At 36.5% G+C, this 18,035-nt stretch overlaps 2 protein-coding genes and 1 long non-coding RNA gene across 3 annotated transcripts; 2 read left to right on the top strand and 1 right to left on the bottom strand.

Moving 5' to 3' along the window:
• Positions 1–1,773: 1,773 nt before the first annotated feature.
• On the bottom strand, positions 1,774–6,186 carry LOC113728556 (uncharacterized). The gene is made up of 9 exons (XM_027252952.2): positions 6,058–6,186; positions 5,103–5,291; positions 4,904–4,999; positions 4,651–4,777; positions 3,164–4,565; positions 2,894–3,059; positions 2,645–2,809; positions 2,379–2,531; positions 1,774–2,272 (listed from the first exon to the last, which is right to left on the bottom strand). Exons 1-9 carry the CDS (start codon positions 6,121–6,123, stop codon positions 2,072–2,074), a joined length of 2,565 nt encoding a protein of 854 aa, XP_027108753.2. The 5' UTR covers positions 6,124–6,186; the 3' UTR covers positions 1,774–2,071.
• Positions 2,025–5,441, top strand: LOC140036649 (uncharacterized). The gene is made up of 2 exons (XR_011840211.1): positions 2,025–2,164; positions 4,158–5,441. It is a non-coding gene; the product is annotated as an uncharacterized lncRNA (long non-coding RNA).
• Positions 6,187–15,992: 9,806 nt separating the features above from the next.
• Positions 15,993–17,219, top strand: LOC113728555 (probable 2' cyclic ADP-D-ribose synthase BdTIR). The gene is made up of 2 exons (XM_027252951.2): positions 15,993–16,486; positions 16,818–17,219. The coding sequence occupies exons 1-2, from the start codon at positions 15,993–15,995 to the stop codon at positions 16,924–16,926; spliced, it is 603 nt and encodes a 200-aa protein (XP_027108752.1). The 3' UTR covers positions 16,927–17,219.
• The last annotated feature ends 816 nt before the right edge of the window (positions 17,220–18,035 follow it).

Raw genomic sequence — 18,035 nt, 5'->3', positions numbered from 1 at the left:
GGGAAAAAGAAGTCCAACTGGGCTTATAAGGGGATTGGAATGTGAACTTTCAGACCAAACAAGCGTACTGTTCTACTACACTTTTTGATTTTTTTTGGAGAAAAGAAACGCAATGCATCCTTATAATACATTAGGCGGGACTTAAGAAGCAAAAGGGAGTAAGGGATAAATAAAAGTTTTACCTTCTTTTCTCGTTAGCCAAACTGAAATGAATATCATTTAGAAACATTTAAAGTAATATTATAATATTTTTTGTAATGTGGCGTATATAAAATAAAAAATTAATTAAAAAAATAAATGATTTGCTATTTAAGCACACCACCGCTTTCGCGTGAATGGTCCAGCGGTAGCGCCTCTCACCGGTGACCCTTGAGATCCCAAGTTCGAGTCTCCGCTCTGCTGGATTTCTCCGCGCACTTATCTTGTTCGGGTCAGGTTGGGGCGCCGGGGCCGGGCCACAGGGAATTAGTCGGGCCCCGTAAGAATTGACGCGGACACCCCTGTGTCGAAAAAAAAAAAAAAAGCACACCACCGTTTTATGAACTGACTAATCGGTCGCATACAACAAGAACTGAAAGTCATTCCTCTTCTTTCCCAGAAATCAAATACGGATAACAAATAATTAATTTAATAGATGCGGAATTCATGTATTTTAATTTTAAAAAGCTATTTTATAATCACAATTTCTTTTTCATACTCACCATAGATTGTTTGGGGAAAAAAAAGGAAAGGAAAAGTCTTTGTTGAACTACGTCGTTTAGGTGCACCTGCATATGCATTCGAATCAACTGCAGAGACTGGAGTATTTTCTGCTTGTGTGCAAATTGGCACGCAGGAGACTTCCAAGATTTTGAAGAGACTTTCACCACGAGATCATCATCTTATGATGATTTACTTGAACATTTTTTTAATTTTTTGATTTTTATTGGGCTTGAGTTTTTGGGCTCTATAAGTTTGTCTAAATGCTTTGAACCTGATATGCTGGAATTCTTTCAATAGATGTATGTTACATCAGTTCTGAGTTCTTTAGGTTGCAGTCATGGCGACCCCAGAGGTTGCTCAGCAAATTCACGCCTTCAAAATTGTAGAATCCTCATTTTCTTGGTCCCTGCAGGTTCCACATTATGTGGATAGCTGGAAATTAAGGCCACTTGAAAGTGACTCAGCTGCTTTAAGAGACATTTATTCGAAAAAAGCAAAGCCCACCAGCTGTTTTGCTTTATTTCGCAAAGAATAAGGCGCATTTACCCGTTCTGTACTTACTTCTATGCTTTTGTTTTGGTATAAATGCATTTCTGTCCATTTTCTTGTTTCTTTGGTTGTTATAAGCTGTATTTGGTTTAATAAGATAATTACCAATTGCAAACCTGCATAATCATTCATGAAAACACCCCTCTATATGGAAATACGAAATCTAATTTATAGCTTGTCGACATCTGGTTTGCACTTTGAATTACTTTCATGTTATGTCTCAGCTCTTATTTCACGTTTAGAATTTAGCTGCACGTTTGTTGAGAATTTGCAGTCCCCATTTCGCTTTCTCTCATGTATTCTTGAGAAGATCAATATTTGGAAAAGAGAGCTCAAGAGAACTCGTATTAGCAATCATGAAGAAAGCTGAGTAGAAGGATGCAGAATTTATTCTAGTTGAAACTGTTTTTTGAGATGGAGAAATTACTCACGCAGATAGCCATGCTGTTTCACATTTCAAAAGTATAGAAAAAAATTCTGAGACTACAACACCAATCACTTAGGGAATATGTGTATATGTAGTGGCAGAAGAAAGCTAGAGTTCAGCTTAATGTTCTGCAATGTCTAATCAAATAATCCTATCTGTATGGTAATAATATTCCTAGCTTACTTAGTAAAAATCAAGACAACAAAATGCATGTGAATATCACAACTTAAGAACCAGCTATACGGCCCTTGCCAAGAAAAGCTTAAATCTGATGATTGCATAAACTTTGAGTGCATTTATGGCTAAGGATGCTGCTATGAATTTTATTGCATGTTTGTCAGTTATTTTTTTTCTTCTGTTTGATGTCACTAAAATTCTTTTTGTATGGTATGACTAATGATTCGGATCAGTCTGGATTTCAGAAGCCAGTTCTCTTGTCAGCTGATCAGCACGGTCATCATGTCCACCTGCAAAAGTATAAACCCGGTATGCAAACTGAAAGGCCTTCCAAAGCATTTTACCAGATCTCTTTTTAGGACATTCGGTTTTAGGTCCTTTTTGTGCATTCTCCATTGCCTTTGCATCTCTTCTTTCCTGGATCATATCGTATAATAGTTTCAGACGTGTTCAAACCAAACCTTGCACTTGTAGTCATCTATAAAAGTTTCCCAGATTAGAAGCAAATTGTTAATAAACTTACCTTCAGTGCCTGCTCCATACAGCTTGAAGAAACATCCACCATCAATTCCTTAATGCGTACAAGGATGCCAAAGTCGAAATTGATTTTGTGACTCTGAAATTTCTTAGACTCTTCATCTTTAGTCCTTTCCAAAGCATCCAGTTCTTGTTTGATCTAAATACGGTGCTTTTAGTTAGCATTGTCTTACTAATATTGCAAGCGAGTGCTGTAGCATTTATTGTGGGAAAAACAGCAGTAAAATAAGCCATATGACTTTGAGGAAATACCTTGCTAAAGTATTTCTCAATTTTATCAATAACTGGGCCAACAGGAGACTCAATCTTCCAGTTCTTAAGGGTTGTGATTATAGTATCTAATTTGGAGTACAATGCTGCTGCCATCCTCAGTGCTTCCAATTTTTTTGTTGGAAAATCTTCAAATCTTGCTAGCACCTACACAATACAGAATTACTCATATTGTGATCAATTAGTGAATTGCATGTTATACCTTGTCGCTGAAAATATCAGGAAAAGAACCTGTGTCTCATCAGTTAACTTCTCAAGGATGGACTCCACATGCTTGTGGAACTTATGGAGTTCAGTCATGTCCGAACACTGGAATGAGTTGATGGAAACTTTCAACTCCCTGATAGACTTTTCATGATTTTTGAAATCCTCTTCAATCTGTTGGAAGTATGCTGACCTGAGATGTAGCCAAACCATAAATCATTACTCATGTTCCATTCATTGGGAGGAAGGTATCTTGACCTCCTTACACCTTTGGATTGGAAATTGCTGTGGCCTTACCTCTTTGTCATTTCTGCAAGTGCATCAGCCATTCCCTGTTGTCCTCCACTTGTGGAAGAAATTTTACCTTTCCTTGATGATTTTGCATCTAAATTAGACCCACCTTCCACCTTTAATTTGAGAAGCCGATACAGATTTCCCATTTGGGATGACCTCTTCAATTTGGTTGCTGCTTTCCTGAGACGCGGGTCTTTGGCACCTCCAAGCCCTGGAGGAGGAGGTGGAGGACCTCGCATTCCTGGCTGCATGGGGGGTGGCGGTGCTGGCACTCCTCCATTGGGTGCTCCCATAGGAGGAGGTGGAGGTGGTGGAGCTATTTTTCCTGATCCCATGGGTGGAGGGGGTGGTGGTGGAGGAAATGTGAAATTTCCTGATGCCATAGATGAAGGTGGAGGAGGTGGTGGTGGTGGTGCTATACTTCCCGGTATGTTGGAAGTTGATGGAGGTGGAGGAGGAGGAGGAGGAGGAAAGAAAGTTGTGCTCATTGAAGTCACTGGTGGTAGAGGTGGAGGTGGTGGTGGAGGTGGTGTGATGGCTATGCTTCCCTCAGCAATTGGTGACGGTATAGGTGGAGGTGGTGGTGGTGTTGGACATATTGTTTCCAATAATTGAGTTTGACATTGTCGTGCCAATAGTACTTCATTTTTGGGAAACATCTGTGGTGGAGGAGGAGGTGGGGGTGGTGGTGGTGCTGATCCTTGTGAGGCTATTTTATCTAGGGGTAATTTGTATTCTACTGGAATTTGTGGAGTATTTTCCTTTTCAGAGACATTTGATCTCAGTTTAGGGAGTGAAGTAGGTGGTGGAACCACATCAATATCTCCTTTTGCTGGGGTGCAAGGGGCTGGCCCAGTTACCGAATTTTCATTAGTAGTCCTAGTTTTTCCAGCTTCAATTGCCGACTCATCTGAATTGATCATTACTACGTTGAAAGTGTCCTCTTCCATTTCAAAATCTTGGTTAACCTCATTGGTGCCTGCTGCTTTTGATACAGATTCATGTTTTGCTTCCAGCTCCAGCCGTCGTCCCTCAAATGTTTCACATTTCTGGAGTGGGTAATTAGGATCTGGAGCTGCTGCATGAGGAAGCATGTGGAATGACAGGCGCTTTATATCTATGGGGTTCAGTTTTTCAACTGCTTGAACTCTAAGTTGAAGCAGAAGAGGTGGAGTATAGGATTGCTTTGTGCCTTTGGATAACATATTGGTCATATCTTGAAGGACTGAAGTTGGAGTAGCTGGAGAACTGGAAAGGGAATTTTTACTGTCTGAATAGGACTCTGACAAAGCTTTCCCAAATGCAGTCTCGGAGGGACTATATCCATTCATCTGCTCATCCTCATCCATCATATCAAACATCCTTTCTCTTGCTAGCTTGTTCATGTCTTCAAGCATGGACTGTGCTGTTTCAATTCCAGCAAATGCAAATTGTTGTTAATGCTGATCAGGTAAGAAATATTTCCCAAATATATCTTATGTACAACATACCAATATCTTCCAGATCATTTTGGTTCAGCTTAATAGAGGCATCATACTTGCATTTAACCATCCATTCACCATTGTTAATCCATGAGTCTCCAAGTGATTTCAGGAAATCGCAGAAGCAGCGTAGTACCTGTTTCATTAGGTAATCTTAATTTTCTATTGTACACTAAACGTCGAGCAAGTGAACTATTTGAATCCAGAATTTGTGATTGATAAGGTAGCAAAAACACCCCACAAAAACGAGCAGAAAGATGACCTGATCTGTTGATGCTCTTTCTATTTCTGGTACTGGAATGCTTGGTTTAAGGGAAGGATATAGTCTATGGAGATCCTGCAGTGTCCATATCAGTAGCTGCAGAGAAAATCAGGAGACATGAGAAGAATTCAGAAGTCAACTTGCAAACGCTGGAGCTCTATGAAGAAAGACAATTATGAAACACGTAATCAAAGATTACCTCATTCACAGAAGCAGAGCCAATGCAGGGAGATAAGTCAAGCAAGTCCCTGAAGGTCAGAACCTTTGTCCGAATATCTGTCATCTTTACAAAGTTCCCTGCAACCCCGCGGGACTTGACAACTGCAGTATTCTTCATTTGTTTTTGATTTTTTGATGCTTTAGAGCTTTTACTTGCTTGTTCTTTGCCCTGTAAACATTACAGGCATATACTTGTTACTTTCCTCCATTTTGCAGATCTGCCTTCTTATTGTTGTTTACTTCATATGACTAAGATCATGAAAACGTTTATTAAATTTCATGCCAAATAAAGTAAAACTCAAACATATTTTCTTCACAATTTCTCATAATCTATTGTTGCTTGATAATTTGTTTAACATGGTTTATGTCTATATTTGAAAATCTGGAAGTAACCAGGGCTGCATTCTTTTTTGCATCACGTCAACTTTCACGGCCATAAACCTTTTGTTGAGTTGATAAACTTAGAGTTTGCTCAAGAAATGCATTAGACAGACTAAAGTACTTTCAAAAGAGAAGAAGATTCGAGTTCAATGTGATCAAAACATAATTCAGGCATGATATTCTAATTTGTCTCACAATAATGGGATTGCTACACCCAAAAAAGAAGAAGAAGATGCCATATAACTAGTTATCGTGAATTGCTTAGTTGGAAACTAATTATGTGTGGAGATGTCTCATAACCAATTATCACTGAAAGATGAGATCTGACCAGAAATTGATATGCTATGCACCTAAAGATGATATATCACAATCAACAGCTAATCATGAACCCAGAATGTCATTTGCAGATATATCGTTGACAGATGATGAGAAAGCCCCCAATGGAATTAAACATGACGAAAACCAACCGCAAACCTCCACATGCATGAAAAAGAAAAAGAGGCTGAAAAGGAGAATGCGTAAACAAGAATTAGCTTAGGCGTAAAGAAACACACCTCAAATCCTGGAAGCTTTTTACGGAAAAGGAAGGGTGCCACGCCGCACCAGGCCCCTGATGCCATGAACGGCAAAAGGCAGCTTTTATATTAGTTTTCTTCTTCAGGGACAGGAAACCAATTATTGTAATGGTGGTAGTCGTTATCTACAATATTCAGGTGATCACTTTAAGGTTACTATACAAGGTCATCCACCTGGGGTTTGAAATACAAAACCAAGATTTCCTTAATCAACAAGAAACAAATGCAGGACAGAATCAACAAGTGGCAAAAAAAAAAAAAAATACCAAAAGGGGAGAACATTCAACAGTTTACTGCTTCTTAACCAGAAGAGTATTCAGATTCCGTAAGAAAATGGATCAACACTTCAAGAAAAAAAAAAAAAGACAAAGCAAAATATTGCGTAAGATATTAAGAGATATAATAATGATATTATCAAACGTGCATCCAATGTTGCAGGGTTGGGTCTTGAATGTGCGCATGGACGTGACTTTTTCTCTCCTTGTTTCCACAAGAGAGAAAATGAGAGTCAATTTGCGACAAGAGAATCTTCGAGTATTTTAGGAGAAATCCGCGTTTAATCCGTACATTTTGCGGTCCATTTTTCTTCTTTTCTTTGTTTGGATAATCATAATCAAGCTATGTTAGTACCATTTATGTTTCAACATGCTTTAAATTGTCTGGAAGAATAAATTTTCCTTTTTTTGTTTCCAATATTTGGCATGGGGTTTTAACAACTATAACTAATTAAATTTACGGAAAAGGAGGAATATTTGTGATTGTAACATGATGGCCACTGAGGGAAATAACACCTCATCGTCTTAATTTCATGTGACTTTGGGTTTCTTATCATTTCTGCACTGAGAGTGCGTGCCCTTTTCTGGAAATAACTTTTGGGTTGGGGTCTGGAGTCTTCTACCTTTATATGTAGCTTTATTTATTTTTTTTGGAGTTTTTTTTTGGGTTGGGGTGGGGGAGGCGAAGGAGGAGATTATGGTGGTTTCTACATGTCCAAGAGTGTGGTTGTCACAAAATATTTCCTATTTAAAGAGGCAAATCTTTGAAAAATGACTGAAATAGTAGTATGTCACTGAATTATCATGCTTATACTTCTAATTCTTCGACACTAAGTCCTGTTTGATAAATTCGTTCAGTACTTAAATTTAATGGATTCAGATCTTAATATGTTCAGATGCATTTGATAACTAAAAATTGAACATCTGAATTAATTAAGTCGTATTGAATTTTCTAGGCAAAATTTGCTCTAAAGAATAAGTGATAAACTATTCACTTATCACATAATGTGATGTACAGTCAAATGCATTAAATTTAGTACTTAACAATTCAATAATTTAATGGATTCAAATTTCAGATATCAATTTTATCAAATGCACCCAAGATGACCATTAAGGACGTTTCTAAAAGAATCGAAAAAAGGATAATCAAGAAAGGGAATTGATTCAAATAAAAAAAAATTGGGCAACCAACTCGTAGTTTTTGAAACTTCAAGAGAACTAAGTAAAATAATCAGAAATCTCAGTGTATCCCAAAAATTAGTGTAACTTCTTGGTACTTGGCCGAAGCTCAAACTTTGTTATAGAAGGATATTATACTCAAAAGAACGGCGGTAATACGTACAGGTCTACAACCAAATAATTTCTTTGCTTGGAATGTTTCTAATTTCTTTGCTAGATCCTTTTGAGTTCGGATTGCCCCAAAAACAATGAGGAAAAACCCATTAAGAAAAACATGAAAGCATTGTTCAGACACTGACATACAGAATTTGCTATAGATTTGGTTGGTGAAGGAAACAGTAATAGAAAAAATCAGTTCTTGAAGTTCAAACACATGCATCAGGACCGTTCCCTTCCGCGGTTTCATACTGCAGTACTTGATAACCTTGGCTTACCTAAGTAGCTGATTTCTAAAGGTAATTAAGCACGTTATCGGAAAAAAAAATTAAAAATAGATTTTTAAAAATCAAAATATCAAAAGCCTCGGACATCATATAAGAATAAAGCATAAATAACGTCTCTTAAAAAAAAACACGTATTTCTATTTTGTTTTAGAACTGAACGATAATATAAAATATTCTTGATTAAGGAGCACGATTGGACCAATTATTGATGATTTGCGCATAACTATGTCTGATTCTAATGATATTGATGGAAGTCGAGCTCCAAGAGAAGAAGCAAATAAGATTGCACTTGTAGTGACACATTTTGGCATAATTTCTGATTTTGTTAAATCCTTCGGAACTCTCCCTCCACTTTTATCAAACAAATCGTGCTGGATAATTTCCAGCACGCTGAGTAATGAAATATTCTTTTTTATTTTTATATAAAAAATGGAGCATGATTGGATTGGATTGGAAAATGTGGAACCGGCCGTCGGGTGGATGCTTCGTGCTGGAAAACCTTAACAGGACACTTCGTCGTCGCGGACGATGGCTGGCAATGTGGAAGCTGTCTCTGTTCCCATCGTATTTTCTGTAAAGAGAAGACAAATTTGATTTCTGTAGAGTCCGCTGATGTTAACCAGAACCTCTACTCGTGGCTGGTCGAAAATATTTGGAAATCAACAAATGCTCCCGTAAGGTAACTTCAGCTTCAAGTAATTTTGGTCGAAAATTTCAATAAAACGTGTGTGAATAATATCTGAAACAGGAAACGGAACCCAACCCGTATTCCCACGCTTATGTAGAAGTGTCATTGCATGGATAAATTACCTATACAACTGCATTATTCAGAAAGTACTCATATAAATACATCGGATGATTGATTCTTCTGAACTGATATTTGCAATAACACGATTATTCATGGATTTACAATGAATATGGCATGCAAGAATACGTATCCTATCCATAAATGCCAGTAATTTTCAATTTAAACTTGTATCTATTAATTACTGATTCAATACGAGCTCTCTTATGAAAAAGCCAAACTCAATAACTGGATCAGTCTTCTTAATGTTAGCGATTGAATATTTTATAGCTCATATTTTGGACAAGCAATATGACAACTAAATTTCATGTACTATTATTCTTTTTTTTTTTTTTAAAGGAGAATCTAAGCCTTCTAAGAAAGGAGGAGGAGAAAAGAGAAGGCTTAAATGAAAGAAACAATATCCAATTAACATTTTAGCGACTAAGTTGGTCTCCAGGCCAACAGAAATTGATTCATTTGGCAAGAATGAGTTACTTCTTCTTCACAAAATATAGTGGATTTGAATTCTGTTGTTGATGTGAAAGTTATATTAGTAGATGAAGCGATCTATGATCTCGTGAACATATCCTGACTCGTGATGATGATCGGAATTAACTTATCCAAACTATTTTCTACTGGGGAAAAAAAAAACTAAGTTGGTCTTGGGGAGACCAGTTACTTTCTTGCCGATTAAGAAAGGTCAATTAAAAACTCCAAACTGGGGCAAACTGGCATTTGGCTGGCACGTTTTCTGTACCAAAATGAGTTTCATCTTAGTATCTTCTGGCTCGAAGAAGACATGTACAGATGAATTTCAGAATGATTAAGGTCTTGACCGGATTAATCAAATTTAACACTTCAAGGAGAAAGAAAATTTCTATTTTACTCTTTCCCACAGTTCTGATCAGGTGGGCGCCAAATTAATCAAATAACGTACTTCGGATCGGACCATACAACCCTGAAAGCCCCACCAAGTCATTACTCAAAATCAAAGACCATTAATTATTTTTCTCTGTAGCCCCCGCGTTTATTTATATGATAAACGTTGGTGCCTTCATTCAAGAACGAGTCCATCTATACCCGTAACAACTATACACCAACCTTGGGCCAGAAGAAAATAGGACGTGCAAAACTATAATATAATCCTCCAAAATCACGGTCATGGACCTGCATTTAATGCTTTTGTGAGGGTCAAAATCTATCCGACTTATAATGCATTAAATTAGAAACCGATCGACACCATGTTTATGCTTCACAAGTCCACAGCATATGGGTTTGACATATGGTGTAATCCTTATCTTATCCACATAGTTCAAACTTGAATGGTGGAATAGTGCTAAATTAATGATGTGTGCCTTCTTTTAATTGCTACTCGCTAATTGAAGACATTGACTTTCGTGTAACAGCCATGAATCAACCAAGGGAAAGCGTGGCAAAATATACTTAGGAGTGTCATAATGTGTGATTTCAATATAGCGAACGTTGAACTATTCTAAAGTAATAGTTGCATGAGAGTGTTTTGATGTAAATTCAATCCAATTTCATAATGCGCACTTGCAAATGATCGATTATCTTAATGCAGGTGAAAAACATTTGCAATTAACGTTAATGGGGGTTTGGCCAGGTTAACATATAAATTTGTTATGAATTAAGGTTCAAAATGCAATGCCACTAGTCTTTTTTCTTACGAGTGAAATTCGAGAAATTCAATAGTTTAGATTGGACTATATTTACACGGTTTGAATTAAGACTTTCATTCAATGTATGCAGACAAACGTACATATATGTATATATATATCATTTTACTTTGAAATGAATAGTTCAATTTGATTCGAGTTAGTATGACCTGATCTAAATCATTAATTGTATGGTGTGACTTGCATCCACCCTCATCTGTGATTTGAGAGCCTTGTGCTACATCAGCTTTTAGAACGGACAAGCTGCCATCATAAGTTGTCTATCATGCAATCACTCATAGTACATGTGATGTCAACTTCTATGTGCATGATATTTTGGTCTTATCTTAATAAGCTTTGGTGATTCTTTAGAAAATAAGTTCACGCTAAAATGGGACTACCTTATTCAGTAATCGATAAGAACAACAAATTTTCTCTTGAAGGAAAATTAAATTTTGAATCACCCCGTTGTGAGAGTATGGCATGGACTCCTTCAACAATCGAACTAACTAAAGAACAATAAATAGGGTAAAGGGGGTCCGAATTGTCTCCTGCAACTGCAGAGAGCATATGATGGCTGAGATTGAGATTGGTCCAGTCCAGGTTGGATTGATCTCGACCGTTGACCTGAAGTTCACCTTGACTGATCATTCATTTGAATTTTAGATTAACGGCTGAGATCAGCTCAAGGTCAACTGGACCGATCTCGACCGTTAAATTCTTTAAAACTTTTCTTCTGCAGTTACACAGAATCTAAATTCGAGCAGAGGGGCATGAATGGGCGTTAACTTTATTTGTGTATTTTCTGCAGCTAAGGGGAACCAAACCATGTTTAAACTTCGAAGATGACTTGAAAGAAGGGCTCACCTATAACTACTTACGTGTCTGGCGAATTTGGCTAACAAATGGAAGCGGGGTGACATGAGGGGTGAGGTAAATCAGCTTATAAGGCTTGATTGGCATTTTCATCTCCAAAAATCAACTCTGAATTCAATTGGGATAAGAAACAACAGAGAAAGAAAATTGAAAAACCACTACAACCACAAAAAAACATGAGAATTATTCAAATTTAGTTGTGGCTGCGTCATCCAAAGAATTCACGGTCAACCTTTTGATTGTGTTTGGATTGCAATTTTCTGAAGTTTTTGTAGAAAATGTACTGTAACGATTTAATTTATATAAGATAAAAAAGTGATTAGAAAATGTGTTCACGAAAAATGTAGAGATTTTTTGATAGAAAATCCATTTCCAAACAAGGCAAGTAGTTTCAACTGATTTTGGAAAGGCAAGAAAGAGTGAGAGTTTTGGCTAACAGCCTAAAATAAAATAAAAAAAAGTGGTATTTTTGAGGCAATCAATGACGACAAGTGGATACTTGCGTAGGCGGACCTCGTGAGAATTGAATTTGTCAAGAATTTGCAATTTCCAAGTGCGCACTAAGAGTGTACCATTTTAAAAATAACAATAGATGAATTTTCTTGTCTTGGCAATCAAGAGATAAGAGGCGTTGAGTTGTCTAACGTTGTTTAAACGCCAATCAAAAACTGTGATTTACAATTTATAGCTATTCCCACAAGACAAGCGCAATAGCCGCGAAATGCAGCTCCAGAATTGTCACCCCACGAGACGACCAAAATCTCACGTGGTTCCAGTTGTCCCTAATGAAAGTCTCGCGTGCTCATCTTTTTACTGGTTTTCGGAAGGTAAGGAAGAAGAAGATGACAATTCTTTCTTCCTTTACCAAGTCAAAAATTCAAAGTTTTCCCCTCTGAACGGTCAAATTCCAGCTTTGTTTTTATATTTTCCATTTTCCTGTTGGATTTTGGGATACAAAGACTTCTCTTTCAATGAAAAATTTGATGGTAACAAATCGATAAAAGGGCATTAACTCTTATCGTTGTATTCGGTCCATTGTCTACTCTATCTTTCCTTGTTTTAGGTGAATTTGCATTCATCAATTTGATGCGACAAATGTTCTGCAAAATGATGTCTATCCAATCCGTTGACAAAATGGCCACGTAGACCATTGCCTATTTTGTAGGGTATGGGTTTTCTATTACACGCTAATACGCTAACACACACCCGTCATGTGCTCATGCATTGACTTATGTTCATCTTTAAGAGTTCAACTTAATCACGGTATGATTGAATGATTTAAAGAGAATAGTTGTTAGCATATTAAAGCATATAGCATGAAGCGTACACCTCCACTGTGTAACATAAGAAATGTTACCAGTATTTTGTGTTTTGAAACTCGAACCGAACAACGATTCAGTACAGTTCAGGGATCAGCGTCAATGGGTTCGTTCGGTGTCAAAATTTGGATGATGTCAGTATGATGTGATTAATATAATTTAATTAAAAATTAAAATATTATGTAAAATGTCCAACAGTAGGTTAACATCAAGTAAGGTATACTAGTACATGCTTGATGTTTCAAAGTTATTTAATAAGAAAATACAAATAGCATTAGAATAATCAACTAGTATTTCATATGATTTCATGTCTATTCCATAGTTTAGAATTAATTTTGGAGATTTATTTGAAACACAGCACTAAAATTTAGGACTATCGATAAACTGTGAAATATTTCTATGTGTGTCAACAGTTTTGAGATACTCTGGGGGTCGAAATATAAAATTGTTAAAACTTTGAACCCAAATTAAAATTTCCTCGTATTTCTCCTTTGACGCTAGGGCACTCACGTTGCGTTCTCTGACTCTCTTCTATTCTCCTCCTGCTTCTACCTTTCCTTCCTCCGCAACTTTTTCTTCCTACTCTTTCTTCTTCCCCTTTTTTTTTTATCCCGTTTTCTGTTCCAGATTTCGTTGTGCTACTCTTTTCTCCTCAAACTCACAAAATATAACATTTTTATCTTATTTTTTTTAAAAAATTGCTCTCTTCTTGATCTCTTTTTTTTTTCTGTTGCTATTTTATTTTATTTTTTTTTACTTTTTCGACACGAGTACGATTAGATCATATTCAATAAATACATTTAAGATCATATATGATGGGATAGAGATGGCTAGTCAAATGAGGAAGATGGCTTGCAGATTTTGAGACGGCTGGTCAAAGGAGGAACATGGGTTTGAAGGTTAGAGTAAAAAGAAAGCCAAAAAAAAAATAGAGAGAGTAAGCAGAATAGGGAAATGAAAGAACTCCAGTTCTTGTTACCCTATCTTATACGTTGTCTACGTCCCCCCATGCATATACACAAGGAATTAAGCATTCCTAGAACGATGCAGAAGTATATTAACTTGCTTAATGACAAATTAAAACGATGCTATTTGCAAAAGTATAGTATTAACTTGCAAAATTTGAGGTAATTGTTGGGTTTTGATTCAAGGTCATCGATCGGTTAAACATTTGCCCCTTAAATTCTTGATTTTTTTTTTTAAATGTCGCCACAGGTCACTAATTTGGCCATTAACTAATTATCTGGATGATCGTAAAAGTGCATGTTGTGACCTCAAATACCCTTGAAAGTATATTAAACTTCACCGAGCTACGTATTTTATACATTATTCACCCAAGTTTTCCGTTAATGTAATGTTTGAAAAGCTGATCGAGGGTTATTTCCTCATGTTCTGAAATAATAGTAGTGTATGTATGTAACCAATTTTTTTCCCCACCTTAACCTACACTTCACATAATACCATAATCTCATTGAGAAATATTTTCATCAAAATGAGCTTTACCACTGAATTTTTAATGATTTGACGGAATATGTGGCATGGCATGTAAAGATGATGTGCTTGGCTCTTAAGACTCACCTTATGTGATAAAAACATTAGTTACGTGACCGTGAAATCTTAACTCTTTTTCTTTTTCTTTGCAAGACATGAAGTCTTACTTTAGAAAAAATATATATGTATAAATTGATGTGTACGAGAAGAGGTCTCTGGATGCAGACTTGGTATAAGTACACCCTTCGTCCTACTTCTAGATACATCACAATCCAACCAAACTACTCATTTTACGTATGTCATTTTCTTATTGATATTGATAAATCAGATACCAAGCTTCTGGACTGCCAAATTTTAAGGTCCTTCTTACAAGGATATTATCTTCCCTAATTTATAAGATGAATAAATAAAATTTGAGCAACAAATGATGTAAAAATCATCAACTGGCATACATGACAGAGGTTGTACATGTGATGCTGAAGTAATTAGTGCAGCTGATTGCCTTGCTAGTGCCTCTTAGTCATGGTAAAACCTTGCAAAATAAGTCTATCGTTGTCCTTGTCAAAGCTCTAGAGGAACCTGGAGTTTTTTTTTTTTTTTTTTTTTCCAAATAATTTCGAAGCCTACTACAGTTGATTCTGTATAATCTTCCTACAGAGTAGATCCATGTACAGTGAATATAAAAAGAAGAAAATTGCTGAACAAGGAAAAATATCAATACAACTTAGAATTGGAAAAAGTAGATGGAATGATGTATTGAAACACAAATTAATCTCATTTCAGGTGAGGGTAATTTATTTGGATTAATTTTCTGTACACTGATAGTGTGTATATTTATATGCGTGTCAATACTTTAAGTGGCCCTTATCAAATTATAAAAGTAGTAAGGAAAGTTGATTCTCAGACTGAACCCACTCGTCACCTCAGGTGAAAGTGACCCTTTGCACATTCTTGATGCAAAAGTTATGACAATATCAACATTCTACCCCCGTACCCCCCACTGTACATTAAGAAAAAGAAAAGAAATTTCAGAAGTACTCAAGCCGAAATGCTAGCTTGACTCATAATGTTAGGACAAGTTTGAAACAATTTAAAATAGTCACAAGATTTCATCAAAGAATTCAGAAACGAAGGAAAAGTCTCATGATAGAATTCTTATTTTTTTTTTCCTTAAGAAGTAATGGCAGGGTAGGTGGATCTGAATCTCAAATATCTAATTCTTTAGATCTCAATTTTAACCACTACGTTAAGATTTTTTTGGCCTCATGATAGAATTTAATTCAGTAATTAATTAAACTAGTGTGATACAAAATAAAAACCCTCATAAGATGAAAGAAAGAAGAACCCGGCAAAAACAATTCTATGGAGAAAAATTATTATTAACAAAAATAAGAAAATTTTTTGGACAGATGGTTGGAATATTTATTTCTTAATTAAGCAGCAAGCAAAATGAAAAGACCGGAGCTCCTTGCTTTACTTGGATTTTGCATAGTCTAGGCCAGGATAACATAAAATATATTTATTTAACAACCGTGTTTGAAGGATTAAAAGTTCCTCGTTCCTCTGATCGGAGTACTCCAGTCATCCTATTCAAACTCTCTTACTCTTTTTCGCACAATTGTCAAAACAAATACCAGGTATTTGCTCAAAGTCTATTTTGGATTAGTATACATTTCAGCAATTTGGAAATATCTTACATATGATTAATCAGAATGTGGTTTAATAAGAGCTTCAAAATCTATAAATACTAGCCTAGCTTACCCAAGAATCTTCATTACAAATTTACCACATTAAATTACAGCAAAATCCCAAAAGCCACACAAAACCATCAAACTTTACACATTTTCAGCTTTCTTCTTCTTGGGGCCATGCAACGTACAGCATCTTCAGCCAAGAAAACTGGCCAACTGCTTTTCAGATACCGAAATCAAATATTAACACCTAAACAGCAGCAAAAACCATGCGATGTGTTCATCAATCACCGAGGAATCGATACGAAGAAAAATGTTGCAGGATTGCTCTACGATCATCTCAAAAGACTAGGGGTAAGCCCCTTTTTGGACAGCAAGAACATGAAACCAGGCGACAAATTGTTCGAAAAAATTGACGTGGGAATTCACCAATGCAAGGTTGGAGTGGCCGTGTTTTCACCAAATTATTGCAAATCCCACTTTTGCCTGCACGAATTGGCTCTAATGATGGAGCTACAAAAGAAGGTTGTACCAATTTTTTGCAACGTAAAACCTTCTGAACTCCATGTTATGGACAGCCGTACCTGTACATCGGAGAATTTGGAGCGGTTTAGCCGGGCTCTGGAGGAGGCGAAATACACGGTTGGACTCACATTTGATACGTCAACAGGGTGAGCATTCACGTTATTTGGAATATTACATGCATGCGCTAGAATGTTCACACTACACAGTACACACACCAGAAAAAAAAAATACAGACACACACACCTATCTACGTATTTCTTCTCACACACAGACGTACCACAATAAAAAAAACAAAAAAAAAACACACACACACACACACCCACTGCGGTACAACACTTAAAACAACACACAGATGTCTATGTATGTCTGTATATATACGTATTTCTTCACACACACATATGTATATATGTATGTATGTATGTCATGACTATATGGAGAAACAAATCTGATGTACTTTCGCTCTTAATTTCTGAATAGGGATTGGTCAGAATTCCTAACAAGTGCCTCAGATGCGGTAATGAAGAATTTGGTGGAGGTTGAAGGAGACCGGACGTATTGGAGGAGACACAAGTTTTCTTCTTCGTAAGGTTTAGGCACAAAGACCAGGGTGGAGCAATTTATACGCACAATCTTCAACTAGACTTCATTTAATTCATTTATTGATTCCTTTTTCTTTTTCTCCGATTACTTTGTTCCATTAATCAAGTCCTTAAAAGCTCTGGGAGACTACATTTTAGCTCTCTACTAGATTTTGCACAGTCTTACCCTTCATCTGAAGTCAAAATTCATAATGCTAGTCAGCCAAAGGGTTGTAGCTAATTAGCTTTAATATCTCGACAACAATGTAAATGTGTCTGCAGATATTTGTAAAAACTGTGTCCATTGTAACTCTTACACATTCATTTTTCTTCTCCTAATAAATGACTGATCTCAGTAGTTAAAGACTCTCTTGCACTTTTTTTTTTTTTGTCTAAGCGCAACTCTCTTGCACTTCTGTTTGAAGCGCCAGCTATCCCCTCAAATACTTTATGCAACTATTAAGGAACAGCCAGACTTGTCTGATTGTCTCTGGACTCTGATGGTAATAAAACTATGAGAGAACTACACAAATGTTGACAATGGGTGATCTCCCTCAGAGGGAAGAGTAGTTAAACACCGTGAAAAAAACAAAGAAATCCAGGTTTTTGTGAAATTTGATACTATGACAAGTTATTCCGCTAACTAGGTTGTAATTTTTCCCCTCAAAGCAGTTGAGGAACTTGGAGAAAGAGCCCTGATACTCTTCCCATCAAAAGGCATTTCAGTTATATCGTGTCAAGCAATCCTCTTCGCACTCAACTGATAATCAATCATTTTCGATCCATATCTTTGATCATTGGATTCTTGCTAATGTTTCTCCATCTGTTCTGCATTTCTATGGTTAATGAGATATAATGCTGCAAAATAAACAAATAACATAAGCATCAATGCATTGCTAATAGCTTTATATGCTTATCGGAGATGCCAATTACCGGGAAAAAGCTGCCTAAGCTGATTAATCAACACTTATAGTACAGCCAGTTCTAGTTGGCATAGATTTCTTATAAAATGAGTGCCATCAAATAAGCGTGTGTTTCTTTTTCCATAGTATGCCTTGGATTTCCTTTGATGTCACCTAATCTTTTTCACACATGATTTCTAACAGCATTGAGACAA

The sequence above is a fragment of the Coffea arabica genome, chromosome 2e (genome assembly GCF_036785885.1).
Source record: "Coffea arabica cultivar ET-39 chromosome 2e, Coffea Arabica ET-39 HiFi, whole genome shotgun sequence".
In the NCBI taxonomy this organism is placed as follows: Eukaryota; Viridiplantae; Streptophyta; class Magnoliopsida; order Gentianales; family Rubiaceae; genus Coffea; species Coffea arabica.
This window is presented reverse-complemented; position numbering and strand designations above follow the sequence as displayed.

Bases quoted from the DNA above. Each gene is read 5' to 3' on its own strand.
- LOC113728556 (XM_027252952.2), bottom strand. From the start codon at position 6,123: ATGGCATCAGGGGCCTGGTGCGGCGTGGCACCCTTCCTTTTCCGTAAA. The intron at 5,292-6,057 runs GTGTGTTTCTTT...TAATGTTTACAG, and splicing joins AAAAGCTTCCAGGATTTGAG to GGCAAAGAACAAGCAAGTAA. The intron at 4,566-4,650 runs GTATGTTGTACA...GAATTGAAACAG, and splicing joins AAATGATCTGGAAGATATTG to CACAGTCCATGCTTGAAGAC.
- LOC113728555 (XM_027252951.2), top strand. From the start codon at position 15,993: ATGCAACGTACAGCATCTTCAGCCAAGAAAACTGGCCAACTGCTTTTC. The intron at 16,487-16,817 runs GTGAGCATTCAC...ATTTCTGAATAG, and splicing joins ACATTTGATACGTCAACAGG to GGATTGGTCAGAATTCCTAA.